This window comes from Zonotrichia albicollis, chromosome 1 (assembly GCF_047830755.1).
Source record: "Zonotrichia albicollis isolate bZonAlb1 chromosome 1, bZonAlb1.hap1, whole genome shotgun sequence".
NCBI lineage: Eukaryota > Metazoa > Chordata > Aves > Passeriformes > Passerellidae > Zonotrichia > Zonotrichia albicollis.
This window is the reverse complement of record NC_133819.1, coordinates 4317080-4338144: the sequence shown is the minus strand read 5'-3', so window position 1 is coordinate 4338144 and position 21065 is coordinate 4317080. Positions and strand designations below refer to the sequence as shown.

Here is a 21065-nt window from a genome sequence, read left to right as displayed (position 1 = left end):
AACACTATGAATTTTTAATTTTTTTTTCCCTAGGCATCAAAAAAAATGCCACCTTAAGCCAAGTGTCTTTTGCCTGTACTCACCCTGGATTTCTCAGCAATGCTGCAGCTGGGTCCATTCCACTGGATCAGCACTTTACCAAGGTCCAGCAAGAACACATCTCCCTTGTTGAAGCTGTCCCAGGAGAGCGCTACCTGTCACAGGGAAATGAGAGAGTTTGGCAAAGTGGGGAGGATGAGGAGAGCTGCAGGTGACAAGTCCCAGCCATGGCAAACCTGTCCCTGGGGATGTAAGAACAGGTTTGCAGTGACTCCTCATTCTGCTGGCACTCAGCTCCTCACTGAGCACAGTGCTAACACCAAACCCTCAAGTGAGGACTTGAAAACTGTCCTGAAATAGAAGTTCTTGAGCAGAAATGAGATACCCACCAATAAATCTGCTCAAAAATGAGAGTAGGAGCAGGAGAGGGAAGGAGAAATGATCCATAAGAAGAGCAAGGTCTTCCTCTTACCTCTGTGGCTGACACGTGCTTCTTGCCCTTGACATGAAGGAGACGCTTGATGTTGTACATGTTGGTCTCCACATGCTTAAATCCTGAAGCCACTCCTCCTTTCTTGTAGCTGTTGTGCAGCAGAGAATAAAGAGTTAGAGCAGTTTATAAAATACCTTCCCCTCTATCCTCTGAGAACATCCCAAGATTTTGGTGGCAACTGAAAAATCTGGAGGCAAAATAATCTCAAAGTCCTAAAATTCCAGTGGCAAATACTGTGCTCCTCACTGCTGTTGACGGTCCTTATCAAGGTGTCTGTCTGCCTCTTATGGGCATTGTGTTGCTGCTGTGCACACAATTATAGAATCATCAAACCATTTAGGTTGGACAAGACTTTCAAGATCATTGATTCCAAGTATTAAACATCCTGGGAGAAGATGAACAGGCAGGTCAGGGATGGAAATGGAATTGTATCACAACCAAACTGAAAATCCCATTGACCATGGCAGTGCCATCCCAAAGTTGAAATATTCCATAAGCATTCAATTAGAATATAAAACAAACTTGGCAGAAAACAAACTTCCTGCTAAAATTTTGTTTTCTTCAAAATAGCTGTTTTATTAAAAGCAGCCTAGACAGGAAACTGTGGCCAGAAGCAGAACAAAACTGTAAACACATACAGGACACTGTGTTTCTCTCAGATTTTACCTCACAATTTTTCTTCTTCCATCCCTGAATACACACTGTGCAGCAGCCACTCTCAGCACTGTCATCACTTCATGTCACAATGTCATCCCCTCTCTTGGGGCAACTTTGCACAACCATGAGAGGGCACAACCCCCCACAGAAGTTCCACAGCATTTTTAATGTTTTTTGGGTGAGTCTAATCCACTCTTACATATCCTAGACCATTTTAGAAAACAGATCCCTTGTTCACACTGCAGTAATAACTGACACAATGCTATTTAGGGGGAAAAAGGGGACAATTGTTGATTGCAGTTTTTGCCATGTGGGTAATTGATGTATTTTAGGTGGAAGGGTACTGGCTATTGTAGGTGGAAACTTTCCACTATTTTAGGTGGAAAGGTACTGGCTAATGTGGTCAGAAATGTGACTCACAGTACTCTAGACTTGTTTGGCCCAGCTTAAGATACCCACAGAAGGATGCTGTGGTGATGAGTCCACCTGCCAAGATGTGGAAAGAGCTTCCTTTTATTTCTCATTCTGCCTCAGACTTCCTCACTGACCGCAGGGATGTGGTTTAGACCCAGATGAATTCTAATCCACGCTGATTTCAGAGGAAGATAGGTTTCCAGACAGACTGGTTTTAAGGGTCTGATTTTCAGTCCTTCATTGTCCCCTACTCATCTTCAAGATGAGGCTAAAAGCACTTTTCTCTCTCAGAAAAGTTCTGAGGAGATTCATGAGAGGTTGTTGAGATGCACAAGAGAGAGACATCCAGCCAGACTGGGATGGAGAATATTGACCCAGGATCATCTGAGTTTCCTTCAGCTGTTTGAAACCAAAGCACTCAGGCTGTTTATTGCCAATGAAGATCTCCCTTGGAGGAAGCAATTGGAGTCCTTCCAAAAACCCCAGAGTGAGCAAAGACCCTGGGATTGGATTCAACATATCAACATATCATATATTCAACAGTATCTTTTGGATGACAAAAGTTCAGTCACTTTTTCCTTCCACTTCAGGAATATTACACCCACTATGAGCCAAATCAGCACTTCACTGCAAGGTGGATATTAGTCTGAAGTGCTCTGAATGGGCACTTGAAAGTCTGTGGAGGAGAGGAATGAAGACCCTGAGATGAACAAAAGGGATGTTAAGATTCATTTACTGCAAAAATCTGGGAAAATGACCAATGGAACAGAATGCCACGGCTCCAGACTGAATAAGTAATTCCTTCAAAATGGGAATTCTTTGTTCTGAATTTTAACCACCACCAGTGCTGATCCAGGGAGGTCATTCTGTCCCTCTACTTGGCATTGGTGAGGTCCCACCTCAAGTGCTGTGCCCAGCTCTGGCCCCTCAGCTTGGGAAGGACCTGGGGACACTGAGCACATCCAGAGGGGACAGCGAGGCTGGAGAGGGGCTGGGAACACAAACCCTGTGAGGAGCCCCTGAGGGAGCTGGGGGTGCTCAGCCTGGAGAAAAGGAGACTCAGGGGTTGTCAGAACCCAGGACATTCCTCTGGCTGTCCTGGAGGACTGGAGACCCTGGCAGGGGGCTCAGAGACCTTGGCATGGAGTCACAAACACCTGTGTTTTTGATTTCAACCCATGGAAACAATTACCAACTTTGTCTGAGGAGTTAAAAGCCACAAGGGTTTGAATAGAATGATAGTGAATTTACCATAGGGTGAAAAAGTAGAATTTTGGGGATTTAGAATGGGGGTTCAAGAGGCAAGATGGAGGGATCTGGGTGTGTCCTGTCCTTCTTCTTCTTCTTTCCCTCCATCTTCTGCTGTGATGGTGGCACTTTTGGATTGGTTTAGAGACAGACTGTCTAACATATGTGATAGGTATTGGAAAATTATTGTAAATAAAGTACACATAGTTTTAGTAGAAAAAGCCAACACCACCCCAAGGGCGGTCAGTGTGTCACAACCCAACCTGCTGGACAGACCTCAGCAGGTCAGAAAGACAATGTGTTAGATAAGAGAAAATAAACAGCCTTGAGAATGAGAGCTGAGGAATCCTGTCTTCTTCTTTGGTCTCGGGACTGGGAAAAGAGACTTTCTAACACCTCAAGGTCATCTTGACACCAGAGACCTCATCAAGGGGTGCCCTCATCACTCTCTACATCTCCCTGAGAGGTGCCTGTGCTCAGCTGGGGCTGGGCTCTTTCTGCAGCAGCACTGGCACAGCCAGAGCACACAGCCTCGAGCTGCACCAAGGGAAATACAGGCTGGATATCAGGAAAAAGTTTTTCACAGAAAGAGTGATAAAGTTCTGGGATGGCTGCCCGGGGAGGTGGTGCAGTCCCCATCCCTGGGTGTGTTTAACAAAGCCTGGATGTGGCACTGGGTGCCAGGGTTTAGTTGAGCTGTTGGGGCTGGGTTGGACTCGATGATCTTGAAGGTCTCTTCCAACCCACTCATTCTGCGCATTCTATATTTCTCACATTTTTGAGATATGGATGTCTCTGAGACTTAGAGAGAAGCAGAGGGAACCCCAGGGGCCACAGCCCACCTCGCTGAGGGTCACTTGGCACCACTCACATGATGCCGTGTCGGAAGTAGCTCTGGAAGGTCTCAGACTCGTGTCCCTGCACCTCGCGGTGCTGCACGGGGCTGCCCCCGAGCGCCGCGTCCAGCTGCGTCACGTACACGGCTGCAGCGCCCTGCTCGTCCTGCGAGGAGTCCTGGCCAATCCAGTAGTGCAGATCCACAGCGGTGCCACGGGAGCTCCTTTTGGTCTGCAAGAGAGGGGAAGGACAAGTCCAGGTGAAGGCACAGCCCGTTTTTGTGTTGGAAAACAGAGTGACCATGGAATTTCCCAGTTCTGCCTTTCTCCTGGCCAAGGGAGAGAGGACAGAGCCTCAGGTACTCCCTGGGAGCTCAGCCTGGAGCTCTCCTTATTCAGCAGAGCAATTTATGGGTTTGATAAACTGAACTGAAGGACGTTTCTGTCTGATATTCTTTTATAACTCCTGTTATCAAGGAAAACTGAGTGCCCATCCCTGAGAACATTTTTGTGTCAGAAAACCAAGTGACCATGGAGTCCTTTCCCAGTTCTGCCTTTCTCCTGGGCAAGAGGAGAGAGGACAGAGCTTCAGGTACTCCCTGGGAGCTCAACCTGGAGCTCTCCTCATCCAGCAGAGCAATTTATGGTTTTTTTTAAACTGAACTGAAGGATGTTTCTGTTTTATATTCTTTTATAACTCCCATTATCAAGGAAAACTGAGCGCACGTGCAATTAATGTGTTCAGCTTGTTCTACAATGAAAACATTTTTGCGTTGGGAAACATTTTTGTGTCGGAAAACAAAATGACCACAGAGCTCTTTCCCAGTTCTGCCTTTCTCCTGGGCAAGAGCAGAGAGGACAGAGCCTCAGATACTCCCTGCTCTCCTCATTCAGCAGAGCAATTCATGGATTTTATAAACCAAACTGAAGGATGTTTCTGTTTAATATTCTTTTATAACTCCTATTATCAGGGAAAACTGAGCACATGTGCAAATAATGTGTTCAGCTTGTTCTACTGTCGTACATTTTGATATTAAGACTTTAAGCAGATTCTTCTCATAGGATATCTTTTGAAATACAATGCATACTGCTATTTATTTGCCTGGAGATGCTACCCTTGCTTTCTTGTTGTTGTTCTCACAGCACATGACAGAGCAGCACAAACTGCCTCAGAATTCCTGCTGACTTGTAAAATAGACATAACTCCAAATGAAGCTGAGCCAGTGTGTGCATGCTGGGATTCATCTTATTACAGAAAACCCCAGCAGCCTAAAAAAAGGAGGCAAGCAGGCTGAGAAGAAGGTGTGCTCGGTGTTATTTGAGTTGTGCCAGTTATTCTTCTGCACCCACTGTGTTAAATCCCATTGTGGACACCTGGGAAAGGTAATAAAAGCTCATTTTATAAGCTGAATTTGACGCTAAATTCTGTTTATTTGCTTTGTGCAGTGATACCACAGTGAAACACAGCAGAAGGAGTTGAATAAAATGCAGCTCTGTTCCTCAGGCACAGATAATTAATTTGTGGAAAAATCACTCAATTTAATACATCGCTATTGAAGATGATCAAAGTCCCATTGTCCCACGGACAATCACTATTTGGAAAGGCTCCAATAAAGAAGCAGAATGCACAGATGAGTGTTTTTACCCTCCTGTCTTCCAGGGAAAAGGAGAATAGTGGGCTGATGAAGGGCTCTTCTGCCTGGGGAAGTTGTTGTAACAGAAGTTGAGCATCAAAATCCGTATTTACACTGCCAGCTCCCTGCAAGGACTCCAGTATTCTGTTCTAAACTCTAGTTTAGACTCTAGTATTCTGTTCTGTTCATGGGCCTGTAACTCAGGCTTTCAGCACTCTGAAGGGACCCTAGAGCCATGTGTGTGGGGCATTTGAGCAGGAGACACACCCTGTGCTGCTATCCCAGCCTGCTTTCCCATCCTGGCACAGGGAGGATGTGCAGCTGGGCACTGTGGGGCACTGGAGGTATTGCTGCCTCTCCACTGACAGAGATGTTTGCAGGAGGCACACTCAGACCCAGGAAGTGGGAAAATGCCTCTGGTCTCCACCCTATGATGGGTTTGGGTTCAATGGACCTAGGTTGCTTCATGCAGGTGAAGAGATTTGCAAGGGATTTTAGGAGGTGAGTGTAACACATCATCCTCCTGCCAAAATCTGAGACCACGAGGCAGTTTGCACAGAGCACAGCTGGTTCTCAGCACTCCTTCACAACCAGCTCAGGTAGCTCTGCACCAAATTTGGGTGGGGCTGAAGTGTCCTTATGGGGACATGGGATGGGCTGCAGAGCCTCTGCTGCTTACGTGACAAACGACATGGAGCATCCTCATGGCCCACATCACCTGCTAAAAATGAGACTCTCCAGCTGGTCACATCCCACATCCCCCAAGGACTCCCACAAATCATTTAAATGTGGTCCTTGATTGAGTTTTCCAGGAATGTACTGGTCATTTTGCCATGCCTGGGCATGACTCAGTTGATTGGAAGATAAACACTTTTAATGAATTACTAAGTTAACTGCTCCTCTGAACTTCTGATTTACTAAACAGGCAGTGTTGTCACAACAGCCACGTGAAATTCATCATCAGATCCATGATTAGATGGTGAGCACATATGCAAAACCACTTCAACAGTGCTTTTTCCACAGGACAGGTAGCTAGGAACCAAGGCAAATCTAAATAAAAAGGGTTGAGCCAGTTGCCCAACAGAGAGCAGTGTTTGCTGTCTTACTTACATGCAAAATGATGTAACAGTCTCCTTCAAAAAAAGTCCCATAAGCTTTTTCAGGTACAGGAACCATCTTCATGTTCTGTAAGGAAATCAGAGTTGGGGTCACTGCTAAAAGTGAAGAGCCAGAAGTTGGTGTGTATGAAACAGGACAGGCTGGGCTGCACAAAGCACTGAGGTGACAATCAGGGTTTGGAGAAGGAAGAATCAGGACTGAGTTTCTGAGCAGGGAAAAGCCACTTATGGAGGAAATATTCAAAGTACTAAGGAATGAGAATGGAAAATGATCATTTTGCTTGGACAGCCTGCAAGTATGTTTTAGTGTCCTTGCCCTTGTGCAATCCTGTAGATCTACACCTGGGGTCCAGGCTGAAGTGCTCCAGAGCTTGCATTTGTAGGGAATTTCCCTACTTTTTTTTTGGGGGGGTTACAAATGTTATTTATTTTAATTTCCCTACAAATTTTTAATTTGTAGGGAGTCTCTCAGGAGAGTGAGCACATCTCATCCTAGATTTAGTTGTGGGCACAGTTCTTTGCTCAGTGCCCATGAGTTTTCCTCAAACTTTCAGCACTTTATAAGGATAATCCCTCTGTTAGGGGCTCAGGGCAACCAGCTGAGAAAAGACAGAGCTGAGGACACTGCTGGTCCCTCACCCCTCCAGACCCTAATTGCAGATTTTCTCTGGCACAAGTGCATAATTAACCATGCATAATTAGCCGTGCCTGCCCAGCACAGGTGCCTGGCTGTGCCACCCAGCAGTCCCCACACAGCTCCTGGGCTGGAGCTGGCTCTGAGGTTCCCTGAAATTAGAGCCATGCATTCTTCTGCTGGCCTGACTTGTCTCCCAGCATACCAGCCTGACCCCTGTGAACCCACACAGCTCTAATTACAGATCCTCTGGAAGCAGCACAGCGCAGTGCTTTGCAGAGAAATGGAAAGGTGAAGGCTCTGTGATATTTGGAATATGGTTGTGACCTGTTGAATATCACTTGGAGATGTTGGAGCCTCTTCCCACTGCTCCCCTGAGGGGATTCTGCACCTCAGTCTAAACCCACTCTCATTGCAGGGGAATGATCTGGGTGAATTGGGGCAGAAAAGGCAGAGCTGAGCACAGCTTGGGTGCAATCCAAAATCAGATACCACCACCAGCAAAAAGGCAAAATCACAAGCTGCAGGATCTCTCCTTAAAGTAACACAGAGTAGGAAAGGCAAGGAAGAAGTACAAATAGGCAGAAAGAAAGAAGTACAAATAGACTCCATGGAATGCCTTTGCTGCAAAAATCTGTGTCTTCCCCATGGCATCTGCTGGTGTGGACTAAGGATCACCCATCTTGGTGAAACAGGGATTTTCTCTGTGTTAAAGCAGCCTTGCACTGACTCCAAAAAGGGGTGAGAAAAGCCTCCAGTGCTGGAGGAATGACTTCAGTCCCACCACATTCCTGTTTCCTTTGTAAACATTATCATCTCTGTTTTACAGAGCAGGAAACCACAACAATAACACATTGAACATTTCATGGGGAAATACTCAGTCTGTTTCCCGCTCTATCTTATCTTTAGGACCCTCTTTTCCCACACAAATTACTGCAAGAATTAATCTTCCTTGAAACATAAACACACAGATGTGCAGAGGAACATGTGCCATGACTGTGACAGAGGACATGTGCCATCCCTCTTGTCCTACCTCTATGCCCCATATCTGCAGTCCCAGCTTCCTCTCGATGTTTGGGAGGTTTGTGTCACCTTCTGTCATCCTGCAGGCTGAGCTAGAAGGCAAAGGAAGAAGAAAATCCAAAATAATTATATAATTAGATACAACAGTGAGTGTGCTAGGTTCCTCTTGCCATCAGAGCAGGTTTAACACTGAAAAATCCACGTTTTGAAGTGTCTCTGTCTCTGCTATTAACACTTAGGTGGGATGAACCCCCATTCCCAGCTATCCATGGTCATGAAGGGCCAAGCAAAGTGCAGGATCCCAGCCCAGCAAACACTGATAGGACAGCGTGGTTTGGGTGGGGGATTATTTTCCCTGGATTTGAACACATGGAAAGGATCCATTTGGGATCATGTTGCCTGGATTTGAAGAGGTGGAAAGGATCCATTGGGGATCATTTTCCCTGGATTTAAAGAGGTAGAAAGGATCAACTGGGCTGTTGGACCTAACACCAGTACTGGTTTGTTCCCACCATGGCACGAGGGGTGGAGGAGACACAAGAGGACCTCCAGGAGTCCTGTGCCCCCCTGGGCCAGTCACTGCAGGTCAGGTCGGGTCAGGTGAGGTCTCCTGGCCTTGGGGGAGCCCAAGGAATGAAGCCCTTCCACTTCAAGCCAATATTCAGGTGTAAATTCAGACAGGGATCTCAGGGCAGGGCACCAGGCACACAGAGTGAGCCAATCAATAAACAGAATGTCTATTTTACACAAATCCCAGCCTCTCCCTAAGCTCTGCTGCCTCCATGGGGAAGCAGCAGGTTTCAGGTTGCCCACACAAAGGTGTCTGAGAATATTTGAGGCAGTTTTTGTGTCTTCAGCTGCCCCTCTGATGGGTGGAGGCCTCTTATCCATCCTCTATCATACCCAACAGTTGTGGCGGAAAAAAATGACCATCCTTTAACTATGCTCCCTGATCCTACTGCTGAGGTTTTTGCCCAAGAAACAGCTTTAGAACCCAGCTTGTTTACTGGGAAATTTCCAGAAAGAAATTAAATCCCAAAGCAATGTCCATAAAAACTTGGAGTTGGATCCTATTGGAGCCAGCTCCACTGCAGTAGCCATGGGACAGGCTGTGCTTGTGCAGGGCCACAACCCACACCAGCCTTTCTGTGAGCCAGTCCTGCTCACAAATCCAGGCCCAGCCTCCAGAGAAAACACAGCTCAGTGTTCTCCTGAAGGTGGGGAAGAGCAGAGCTGTGATCCCTGTCAGAAGGTTTTTATTGCTCGCATTACGAGCAACAAGTGCTGGTCACCCTGAAGGGGTTGAACACTCAGGAAGAGCACAAAAAATGCCACAGGCAGGAACATTGGTCCATCCAGACATCCCAGACCCTGGCTCAGGCAGCAGGGAGGTGCAGGTGTTTCTGGGGGTGTTTTGAGCACAGCCCCAGCACCTCTCTGCTCCCTGAGCAGGCACAGCCTGGCAGGGCTCAGCAGCAGGAGTCAGAAGTGCTCATCCCTTCCTGAACACACAAGGACTCCTGGAGACTGAGTCCATGAGGCCTCAGGAACACATTCAGCAACTTTCAGCTCCCTCTCTGGTCCTCCAGAGAGCTTCCAGGCAGGAAAACAAACAGCAAGGACAAAATAAGATATTTTTCACTTCAATTCCCAGAAAGGTGATTGACACCCACGCAGATTAAAAGCCAGATCCAGCAAGATATTTCAGTGTCCACAGAGGAGACAGACACTGCTCTAAATGGTGTCCTGACTCACCTACAGCCCTGAAGTACAGGGCTATCAGGAACTAAATAAAAAACATGGTCTTAGTTCAGATCTTTAGTTAAAAACCTCTCCTTTCTTTTAATATCATATTCGAAAGTTCCCTATCAAAGAAAATCCCAAATGAAGCCTCCTTCCCTCAGCTATATTTTCAATTTATTTAGGGGTTTTTCCTTCCAGCATCAAAACAGGAAGAACCTGAAACCAAAGCCAGAAAAGACATTTTTATTTGAGGGCAGTGGAGTTTTTTAGCACTGCTGACACTTCTCCCTGTGGAAGGCAGCAGGCACCTTCCTCTCCTGCTCACAGCTCAGGAAAGCAGCAGCTGGCCAGCTGTGAGACACAGCTAGATTCCTGCTTCTCTCAGCATCCCAACCTCTCCTGGAAAAATTAACCCAAAGGACACTGAGATTCCTCTGACAGCCAGCAGTGCTCCACAGATAACAAACCAAACATGTCTGACTGAAAATGAGGATCTTGGATCTCCTTCACTCCTGGAGATCCTTTCTCCATCTGAAAGCTCATAATCAGTGCTGAGTCCCCACTTTTCTGAGAAATGGTGTCCCTCCCTTCCTCCTAAGAGCTTTAGCTGGGGGAGTGTGAATCACAGACAAGGTTGGCTGTTTCTTCGGAATTTCCAGCTTCTTTCAGCCAGTGGCCAAGTTAGAAATAATAGGAATATGACTTATATAATCAAGCAGCTCATTTCATTAATGATTTAATGTGGGGCTTTAATCAGATGATCCCATAATTCAGCTCCTGTCCAGACATGAAATCTGGTATTTATGGAGTGAAATCTTCCCATCTGTGCTGAAATTATGAAGGGCAGAAACTTTTAGAATTTAAAAAAGAAGAAAAAGGGGATGTTAAGAGTCTTGGGGCATTCACTGTGGGGTTTCAACAGCAGTGTCTGGGGCAGCCCTTATCTCAGTCAAACCAGTTTTGCCCAGCATTAGGTGAAATGCAAATTGGCAAGAAGTGTGAGTCAACCACCTCAGGGGCAGGAATTCACCAGGGAAAATCACTGGTTATGGGATGGATTTGCCTCCTTGGGCAGACACAGCTCTACCTGTGAGGGGAGGAGAGAAGCACTTCTAGCTCATCTCTCTGCTCCCACATTAATAACATGCAACTACTCAATTTCCACCTCCAGGGCCAGCCTCTCCCATTGCCATCATTTCCAGGGAAATCTTACTCTCTGCATGGGAAGAGGAGAAAAGTTCATCCCTTGAAAGTGGGCTGGGAGGTGGCCACAGCATAGCAAAGGCAGCTTCTGGCTTGGAGCTGCTCTCTAGGTCATCCCCACTTGTTAAGGTGCTATAAATGAAATTGCAAAGGTATCCTAGGTTGACTATATGATGCTTTTATCCCAAATCATCTCATTCTGTCATGTTGAATAATAAGTTTTGCACCTTTAAGACTTGTTCCAGAGAGTGAAGGGGGGACAAAAGAAGCACAGTGTGTTTTCAGACACTGCACTCACTCCTCCACATTGCTGCTCCTGGGCTGTGTTGTCTGTGGATGGACAGACAGCGGGACAGAGCTCTCCTTTGCTTTAGTTAGTTTTAGCTAGCTGAGGCAAAGAAGTTCCCTGGACTGAGGTTTTTTCCGTTTTCTTTGGCCCTGTTTAACCTGTTCTGGCCTGAACACCCAGGGGAGCACCGGCAGCTGCACCTGAGGCCCACCGGGCCGGGCCTGGCTTGCGACATTTCCAGCACTGAGGGACTGATCAGAGACTGAGTGAGCTGAGCTGCAACCCAGGGAGGGACTTCCTCAGTTTGTCATCTCTTTTGGAGTGGCAAGGGGGTTTATTGTTTAATATTGTTTAGGTTTTTTTCCACTTTTCTCCAAGGAGGTATCTTCTCCCGGGCCAGTTTCTGAATCTGCTTTCCTAGAGAAGCCCCTTTAGGGGTTCTCTCCCACATTTGCCCTGAACCAGGACAAAAGGTCAAATGCTGCTCTTGACTGAGGGCAGAGAACCTGGAAACCCAACATCAGTGGCTGGCCCTTGAGTGGATGTTACAGCCAGGAGCACCTGGAGCCTCCAGAGCTAAAATCAAAGCTTTTCCTGGCACAACCCAGGCAGCAAAGCTGGTGGGTGAAGGCAGATGGGTCTCCCTTACACCCACTGCCCTTTGTGCACTGCCAAAATTGCTACTATAGGACATGAAACAACATAAGTGCACACACCACTGCTCTCAAGGTGAAGAAAACTCTAACATTTATAGTTTTCCAAAAGTGACAGTGGATTGGAAGGTGAAAGTGCTACTGGAAAAACCAAGAGTCCATCAAATTTTTCTTCCTCTATAAAAGAATGTAAAACAATAAGTTATTTATATAAAGTGTGTGAGACAGTTTGCTACAAGAATGTAAACATCAGAAGGCTTAGAAAATCTTAAAAAATCAGGGTGACACAAAACCACAGCAGCACTCCTGCTTGCTAAATCCAGCCCTCATCCCCTCTCCAAGCAGCACAGCACAAGGAAAAGCTTCACCTTCAGGAAGGACTTCATGACTAATTGAGTGTCAAGGTCACTCCCAAGGCTGGTTAATGATTAATGGCTGGGGTGGCAGTGCCACCATCCCTGGGTCAGCTCAGTCCATGATGGAACCCAGACCCCGCAGGACATTGCTCCAGGCAGTCCTGGGCTGTTTGGGTGGGGAGGAAAAAGCCAGGACTCAGAAAGGGGACAGGGGAGCATTTCCAGCTCCTGAAGCACATTCTGAATCCAGGCTGCTTTGGCTGGCCTGGGTTCTGGCTGTAGTCACAGTAATAAAACAGCCCCAGTGAAATGACTAATGCTCTGTACAGCTCTGGGAAAATAGGAAGCAGCTGTGGCTCCAGCCTTTCCAGGCTGAAAGCCCTAATTATTGGGAATACTTGGACTGGCATTAGATGAGGTAAAGCAGGGGCTGTTGAATTGCTTTCATTGTCTCCACTACAGTTGGGGATCTGGGCCCAAGTAGGTGCCATTTTTTGTTTGAAGACAGTGGTTGACTCTTGTTTTGCCCAGAGGAGTGAAATTCAACACTGGAGTTCCCTCCTGTGGCTCACCAGCTACAGCTCAGGAACAGTGACTGTCCAAAAGTTCAGCACTCAGCCTGGATAAGCTGTCTTTTATTTCTCTGTTCCAAGAGGAGAAAAAGCAGCTTTTATACCACAGGAAAATCATGGCTAGGGAGGGCCAGCTACGGGGCTTGTCTGGTCTCTCATGTTGTCACATTTAGAGCTGTAAGACCTTTCTCCAAGCCATGCTGGATGTGCTGGAGCCTGGTGGGGAGGGCAAGGAACAGGATATGAATGGTGGGGATGGGAAAAGAGGAAAAAGCACAGCTCAGCTAATCCTCCTGCTCTAAGTCCTGTGAGATCCAGGGTCAGGAGCTCAGTGTAGCCCCCAATCCAGGGCCAGGGCTCTGCCCAGACACGCCTGGGTGACCACAGAGAGCACTTCAGCCTTCTTGGAAAGAGCTGTTGCCTGGCAGCTAAAATTACGTAAAGCAGGCCTTGAAATAAGATGCTATTTCTGATCATGGTGGGCAATTAAACATTGGAACAGCTTATTAGGGAAGCTGGCAGGCTTGGCTTTACTTAATGTCTTTGAAATGAGATGGGTGAGTGGCTGGGCTCAGCTCCTCAGGCTCTGTGGCCAGGAGCTGCTGCTCAGGTGCTGCATTTCCAGCAAGCTGCTCCTTCCCATGGCTCTGGCAATAAAACAAATATTGGAGTGGCCCTTGTGCTTCAGCCATCTCCACCGGTCAGAAAAGATCCCCTGTCCATGCTATAGGATCATCAGGATGGATCCAGAAATGGTTTGAAGGGTTTTTTAGACTTCAGTAGTGCTGGCTCAAAACCTGAGATGGGGCATTGGATGGGTGAGCTGAGATTGGGCTCCTCTCCTCGGGGCTGGAAATAAGGGGACTTCACTGGTTCAAGTGGGGCAGGATTTCCCCTTTTCCACGAATGGCTGCCAGGGATCCCCACACCAGGAGCTGCCTGACACCACAGCAGACTGGTGTTTTCTGTTCTTTGCTCATGGGCTGGGATGCTGAAGTTAATGTGAGTGAGGATGTCAGGGCATGGGATGAAGAGAGGGTTTAATGTTAATGATGGCCTCTCAAACTGTAAGTGCTCTGCAGCCCAGGAGAGGTTTCAATTCCCTATTCAGTGCATTCAAAGAAAGCTGGATTCACCTAGCCAAGGAATCCCTCAGGCTCTGAAAGAGCAATAACCATTTTGCCCTGTCTGAAAAGAAGCTGACCAGTGTTTCTGGGACCCAGCTGCTCTGTCTCTTGAACCCTGGAAATTTACCCCATCTCCAACCACCAACCCAGGCCCTACAAGAAACAAACCTCTGGCGTAGTGTGACTTCTCACAACCTGTGCCTTCACCTCCTGGCCACTTCTGGCATCTCAGACTTAGCAGCTGATACTTGGTCATTCCCAGAAAAGCACTGAGGCTGTGAGCTTCACCTTTCAGCTCCTCCTGAGGATGGACTTTGCACTAATCCTCCAGTCCCCCCATTGTTCCTAACATAAAAGCAAAGAGCACAAGGAAATACCAGGCTGCTGGGAAATAGCCACCTTCCCAGCTGCACCAGCCCTCAGTCTGGATCTCATCTCCCTCTTCAAATTCCTGCTGATTTAGAAGGGAAGGCATCTCATGATTTATCTCCTCTGACTTTGACTGCAGCTGTATTTCCACCTGCCATAAATTCTAGCTCAACACCTCACTCCATCCAGGGAATGCTGTTCATCCCTCCACACCTCTCTTCATGATCCCCCTTGTCCCCCTCTGTTTATCTCACTGCTGGTGCAGTTCCAGCACCCTGATCTTTAAGCAGATGGTCTTGGGAATCTGATTTGTAAGAGCAGATTGTTTTTCTTTCCCTCAAACTGCTGCTATTTCTGAGTATCCCCTCTAAAATTTTACCAGCTGAGTGCTTGTCCTGGGAACGATGGAGCTGCATTGTCCCAGCAAACTTCTCACAATGCTGGAACAATGCACTGACAATTAAATCAGAACTTTGACTTCAGCCCCAGCTCCCAAGTCATGTGGTCTGAGTTTCCACATTCATCAGGCTGGCTGTGGAGCCCAGAGCTCAGCTCTGGCCAAGGTGGGGCTGGCAGGGTCCCCTTGGTGTCCTACAAAATGTCACAGCACCCACGCAGATCCTGCTGAATTCTTTCCCAGCAAATCCCTTCTTCCCCAGGATGTCTTGGAAAGCAGGAGGCTCTTGCAGGCAGGCAGGCAGGATCTCTACAGGCTGAGGGCAACCCTGAAAGACTCAAAGCATTCCCAAGCAGCTGCAGGAAGCTCTCCCTGAGATCAGCCCCTGTGACCGATAACCAACTCATTGCTGTGCAAACCCACCTCTCTGAAGATCCATGAGAAAGAAAACAACCAGGCACAAGAAGCTGTTAAAAACTTTCTGCATTGTGCTGGTGTGCTGCCAGGTGCATTTTTGCCAAATAATAAATTTCAGCTTGGTGCACACCTCCTTCAGAGGTATCCATTGCACCTCCAGCCCCTCTCCGTGGGGTTTGTGAGTCAGCAGCAGCACGGAGCCATCCCAAGGGAAAGGTGAGCAGGCAGCTTGCCAATTCATCAGGAACAAATCTCCCCTTTCTTTTAGATCTTTCTCCTCATGAAAGGGAGAGATTCCTGGCTCAGGACCAGCCCTGCATCCAAAGGCAGGGCTTCATGCAGGAGATGGACACAGAAGAAAAACAAAGCCATTTTAATTGCTCTTCCTGGTTTCCAGGGAAGGGGTTCAGGTTCTAACTCCTAATTACTCACCACCTCCACAAAAAAAAAATTACCACCCTCTTCCACATCAGCATTTTAACAGAGCATTGTTTAACCCCATGGCTGCAGGTTAAATAAAACCAGAGCTGCGACATCAGGGAGGAAAGTATGTTTGTTCACAAGGGAGCCCCTGCTCTTCAAAAGCTTACAGAAAGGAGAAAACCTCAAAAAAATTACATTTTCCCAGGTGAAACTGCGGGAAAGGCCACAGCGGCTTCCAGTGCAGAGCCTGGAGGAAGGGGAGGAGAGGGGGTTAGAGACTGGGATTTATCCACCTTCTCCTGGGTGTCAGCTGCATAAATCTGAGCAGGGCTTCCCCTGGGTGGTTCCTCTCATCCTGGTGCTTGCTCTAGGGCAGATCCAGTGAATCATGGACAGGAAGGACTTGCTGTTCCCTTGGCCTAACAGGAAAACCCCTGGGGAAGAGCCCAGCTTGCCACTCTTCCCTCCTGCTCCCCCAGAGTTTGGGGCTCAGTCCCATCCACTGTGCCCCAACATTCTGCCAGCATGAACTGAGACAAATGCCATAAATAAAATCTCCTTTAAACCCAGCTGCCAGTGCCCACCAGGCCCATCCTTCTCAAAAACAAGCCTGAGAGTTAGGGTTCTTGCTGCTGCACGTAACAGTTTTATATTTATTGTATGAATTCACATGTGCGTATGTGTGGAAGATCAAAAGCAGCTTTTTCCTGGTGCACAGTTTAATGAGTGCACTTGAATAAGCCCTTAGGACCTTTTTTGGTGGTGATGGAGCAGGGGAGATGCTCTGCCTCCACTCAGACCAGCTGGAGAACTGGTTCCAGAGCATTGGCTTCCCAGTGGAAAGTGGAAGCAGGTTTCAGTTTTGTCCCAGTTCAGATCTGCAAACATGACATCAAGCTTGGGAAGAGAAGCCCAGGACTTCATTAAAAAACAAAACCAAAACCCCAAGCAGGTTTCCATTTTGGATTGCAAATGAAAAGCCCTGGACCTCCGCAGGTGCTCTGTGGGTGACTCTGCCCTTCCATCTCTGGCCCAGTGAGGTGGAAAAGGTTTATTCAGGGGGAAGTTTTGTTTCTCAAGCAGCAAAGGGAAGCTCATCCCTTGTGAGTGCTGGCTGGCACAACTCTAACTAAAGACAGCTGACCTGTGTCAGAACAGAAGGGGACCAACTAACCAGCCCAAAATTCCACTGGGATGGGTGCTGGGCCAGCTGTGAGTTGCCTCTTCTGAGCTTTAAGGTCACAGAATCACGCATCCTGGACAACCTTTCTCACCTGAAGCTGCCAAGAGGAGTTTTGTGTGAGCACCAGCAAGGGAACCAGGCATCTGACAGCCTGGGATGGGTGGGATAGCAGCAAAGGGCAGTAATTCAGGCTCTGCACACTCCCAAAGGAAAGATGGGTACCCAGACAGTCTCTCTAACCCAAAAAAGAACACAATTTCCAGCCCTGCCTGTTTCCTACCCTGTGCAGCTGTTTTTGTAAGAAGTTTTAAATAAAAGGCCAGGCACAAACCTCTCCTTTCATCCCAGGGCATGGCAATAGGACATTTTTAGGTAGAAGAGGTCAACTGCTGTGAATAGCTCCTTCCACAGGAGCTGCCCAGGATGGAGCCCAACCATGCAATTTAAGGTCAGTGTCACATCCCTGACGTGGATATAAGGTAATAACAAGTTCCACTGTCACTGTACCCAGCTCTGCCTCAGATAAGCCTGAAGAGGCTCAGATAAAGGCAGATAACAAATGAGAGGGTTTCTGTTACAAGCAGAGATCCTTGGAAATCAAGGCAACTGAATTGGATGCACATCACCTGATGTGCCTGGACTTTCCAGAGTGAAAGATGCCAAAGACTTTAAATTATAATATTCTCCCCTTAAATCGTAGTATTCACCCTTTTCTGCATCCCTTTCACACCCAGAATGGGTGGAAATACAGTAGAAATGTTTAATCAGCCAGGATAAACCATAATTAGACCCATTTCCAGGGTTGTATTGTATGGAGAGCTCATGAGAGGAGAGGTTTTACTGAGTTGTGGGAGAGTGTTTCCCTTCGTGACTGAAGCATCTGCTCCTCTGAGGGGACAACAGAGGATGAAGAACAAATGTGAATAAACAAACAGATATTTTGTGTGGTGTGGCTACCCTGGGGTCCTTCCTTGGGCAGATGGACATTTCACATTGGGAAAGCCCAACCTGAGCCTTGTGTCAGCCCAGTGAGAGCCTCACAAGGCTGACACAAAAATGTCCTGAAGGAGGGGCCTTGAGGAGGGTCAGTGGTGGCACAAGCGCTCCCCAGGGGTGACCAAAAAGCAGCTGGGGCAGCACCAAGGTTTTGGCTGTGCCCTGAGCTCCCTTCACTGCTCTGAGCATTTCAGGGTTCTGCTTCCAAGTGGGTCACAACACATTTAACTCTGTGGAAACTGAGGGAGGGCTTTTGGTCCAGTAGGATGTGCCCAGCACATAGCAGAGCCCCAAGCATGGGCCAGGTGTCCAAGCTCCAAGCCAGCCTCCTCCTCAGCTGGAGATGGATCACCACAGGATGGGTGCTCCATAACAGCAGAGACAACAAGTTCCATGTGCAAAGTGCAGAAAAACTTGCACAGCTCTGTGGAAAAGGCCAGGAAGACACTGTGAACATCTTCAGCATCCCTGGCCATGCAAGAGCAGGGATTTATTGACTCAACCTAAGCAGAAGATACAGGAGGAGGCAGGAGATCAGAGTGGCACTGCTCACAGCCATGGCACAAAACCTTTGCTCCCAGCTGGGCGACTTTGGCAAGTGCTGCCTCAAAGTCGTGCCTGGGAAAAAAACATCATGAGACCTCTGTGTCTGCTGGAGGAGGATAAAGGCATCCTGTTTGTGCAGGGAGGAGGAGGAGGAGGAGGGGAGGCTCACCTGGCTGTGCCAGGAGGAAGGTGAGGCAATTCGGTTTTTTCTGATTTGCCTGTCCTTGCATTGCCTTCCACCTGGCATCGCGGGGGAACGGTAAAACCCCGCGGAAGAGGAAAGCCAGTGCCCTCTGATTGTCTAATCTGCACTTTGCAGGCTCTAATCAGCCCATTTCGCTCACTGTGTAAAAAGCACCTGAATGATTCACCATCTCAGCGCTGCTCTGGCGGGGCCAGTTTGCTTCAGCTGCTCTAACACTTGTTTACATCTGCATTAGGGCAGCCTTGAATAAGCGTGAACCTCCCACAGATGCTAATTCATATCAGCTCTCCTTTGTGTTAAATATTTATGTTCCTAATAGGCACGCCTAAGAAAAATACTGGCAAGTGAGCCTGCAGCTCAACTGCATTACAACTCAATTTTATCTCAGTGCAGCTCGCATCTGGAACGAGCAGGATGAGAAAACATTCTATTTGCAGAGCACAGCAGCCTGGCCATTAGCAATCTGTCGATGAGATGACAATAAAACCCATCCATGAGAACTTCCAAAGACTTTCCGTGGCTGCCTGGACCCATAACTGCACCCCAAAGGCAGCAGAGCTTTTGGAAATCCCCACGGCAGCAAAACACAAAACAATCCAGGCCCAGACAAAGGTTATGCACGAAATCAAAGCCAGGCTGTGCAGAGGCTGAAGGAAAAGTTGTGTCCTCAGAGCTGACAGGGAGCCCGGACGGGTTCTTGGCAAGCTCGGAGCTGCTCGTTCCATCCCCAAACGATGTAAATCAGGGTGGGCTCCTTCCAGCAGACACATCCTGCTTTGTAACAGGGCAGGATCTTTAATATTTTTTTTTTTAAGTATGTAACATTAATTTTTTTTGTTACCATCCCACATACAAAGTCATCAAACAGTTCTGGCCTCATTAAAACCAGCAAGGGTGCAGGAGCTCGCTTACCTTGCTGCAAAGTGCGCGCTGTCCTCGCAGGTGTCCCCTCTCCACCGAGCCCAGCGCCTCCTTCTCCTCCCCGCCGAGCTTCAAGGCACTTTTGTTCACTGTTCTGCTACCTTGTCAGCAGGGAACAGCACTGTTCGGAAATTCAATCCTCTACTTAACCGCAGAGACACTCCTACCCGGAGATCACACCCATTCCCAGGCTCACAGAGGGACAAAGAGGGAGCCGGTCCGGGAGAGTTTCAACCAACTCTGTTTGCATCCAATATCCCCTGCTCTGAATTCCCTGAATGGTGATTAAGTGCTGCTTTCATTAAAAACCTGTTTTGTCCAGGTTAGGAGGGCACAGGAGGATTTTTTTCCTCTTTTCTCGGTCTCTGCAGGACAAAGCAAGGTGTGGTGCTGCTCAGTGTTAACCCTTGGGGACAAAGAGTTCCAGCTCCACTCTCTGGCTCTGACTGTCCCCAGAATTCTGAATTCTGAAGTCCCGAAATTTGGCAAAACTGTTCCAAGGGGAAAAGTGCTCGGGGAAGATCCCTGCTCTTCTTCTCCCTGCAAGGCCGAGCTGGGTGAGGATTGCCCCCAGGTTTAGGGATGTAACAGAGCATTGGAGTGTTTAACTGGGCTGCCCTCCCAGGAGAGCAGTAATGATCAACCAGGCAGCCCCAGCAGGGTTTGCTGAGCCACCTTCAGCAGCACAAAGCTCTGTGTGTGGACACTTACAGCTCATTGCTGAGAAAAAATTTACCTGTGAAGGATGGCCGTAATATCACAGCTACTGAATGCTGGCTGATTCACTGGCTGGGGATGAGCTGAGGAAAAACCATCTCCTGGCATTCCCAGCTGCTCCTGCCTGCCATGTGCAGGGTGCTGCTGATGGAGGAACATCCCTGTCTGGAGAGGGAACCATGTGGTACCTTGTCATCAGCCACCAGCTCTACTTTGGGGGCACCCAGGGCTGTGTCCAGGAGATATCTGAGGATGGAGATTTTTGGGGGACCCAGGGTTGTGTCCAGCTGTGCTCCGCTCATCTCTGAGCATGGAGACTTTTGGGGACCCAGGGTTGTGTCCAGCTGTGCTCTGCACATCTCTGAGGATGGAAACTATACACAACATCTCAGGACTGGCAGCTGTCCAAGGCCTTCCCTTCAGATACATTTTTCCCTTGTCACTTCCTTAATTTTCTAGATTAGCCCCCACAATCTGAAAATAAATATGAATCAGCTAAACCAGGTGGCTGAATAGCTTTAAACCACAGATCCCACAGGTCCCATCCACTGGCCACTGTCAGACCTCAGGGAGCTGTAGTGGGAGGAGTGCCCAAAATACCAGTGACACTGCCTGCAGCCTGGTGTGCCACTGACCACAGAGAGCTGCAAACCAAGGTGTGGCTGGACCTGCTTGTTCAGCCTGGGTGTGCCCATTTCTGAGAGGATCACTGCAGAGGTCTCAGTTTCACAGTTTAAGATGCAAAACCAACTCCTCACAAGTGATTTCGCTCTTTATGTCTGCAGGCTATAGCTCTTAAACCTCTAACAGCCTTCACCTTTTATTTTTCATTGTTTTCATGTCATTCTTTTC

General features: G+C 48.0%; 1 protein-coding gene across 1 annotated transcript in view; it reads right to left on the bottom strand.

Annotated features, from left to right (window-relative positions):
• The window catches only part of VILL (villin like), a 40590-nt gene extending 20654 nt beyond the window's left edge, over nt 1-19936 (bottom strand). The window contains exons 1-6 of the mRNA XM_005491429.4: nt 19488-19936; nt 8107-8188; nt 6432-6506; nt 3723-3919; nt 512-620; nt 84-194 (exon numbers count right to left, since the gene is read on the bottom strand). Of these exons, the coding sequence (XP_005491486.2) occupies nt 84-194; nt 512-620; nt 3723-3919; nt 6432-6506; nt 8107-8175 (561 nt within the window). The 5' untranslated portion in view covers nt 8176-8188; nt 19488-19936. The remainder of the gene's footprint in view (nt 1-83; nt 195-511; nt 621-3722; nt 3920-6431; nt 6507-8106; nt 8189-19487) is intronic.
• Between the last annotated feature and the right edge of the window lie 1129 nt (nt 19937-21065).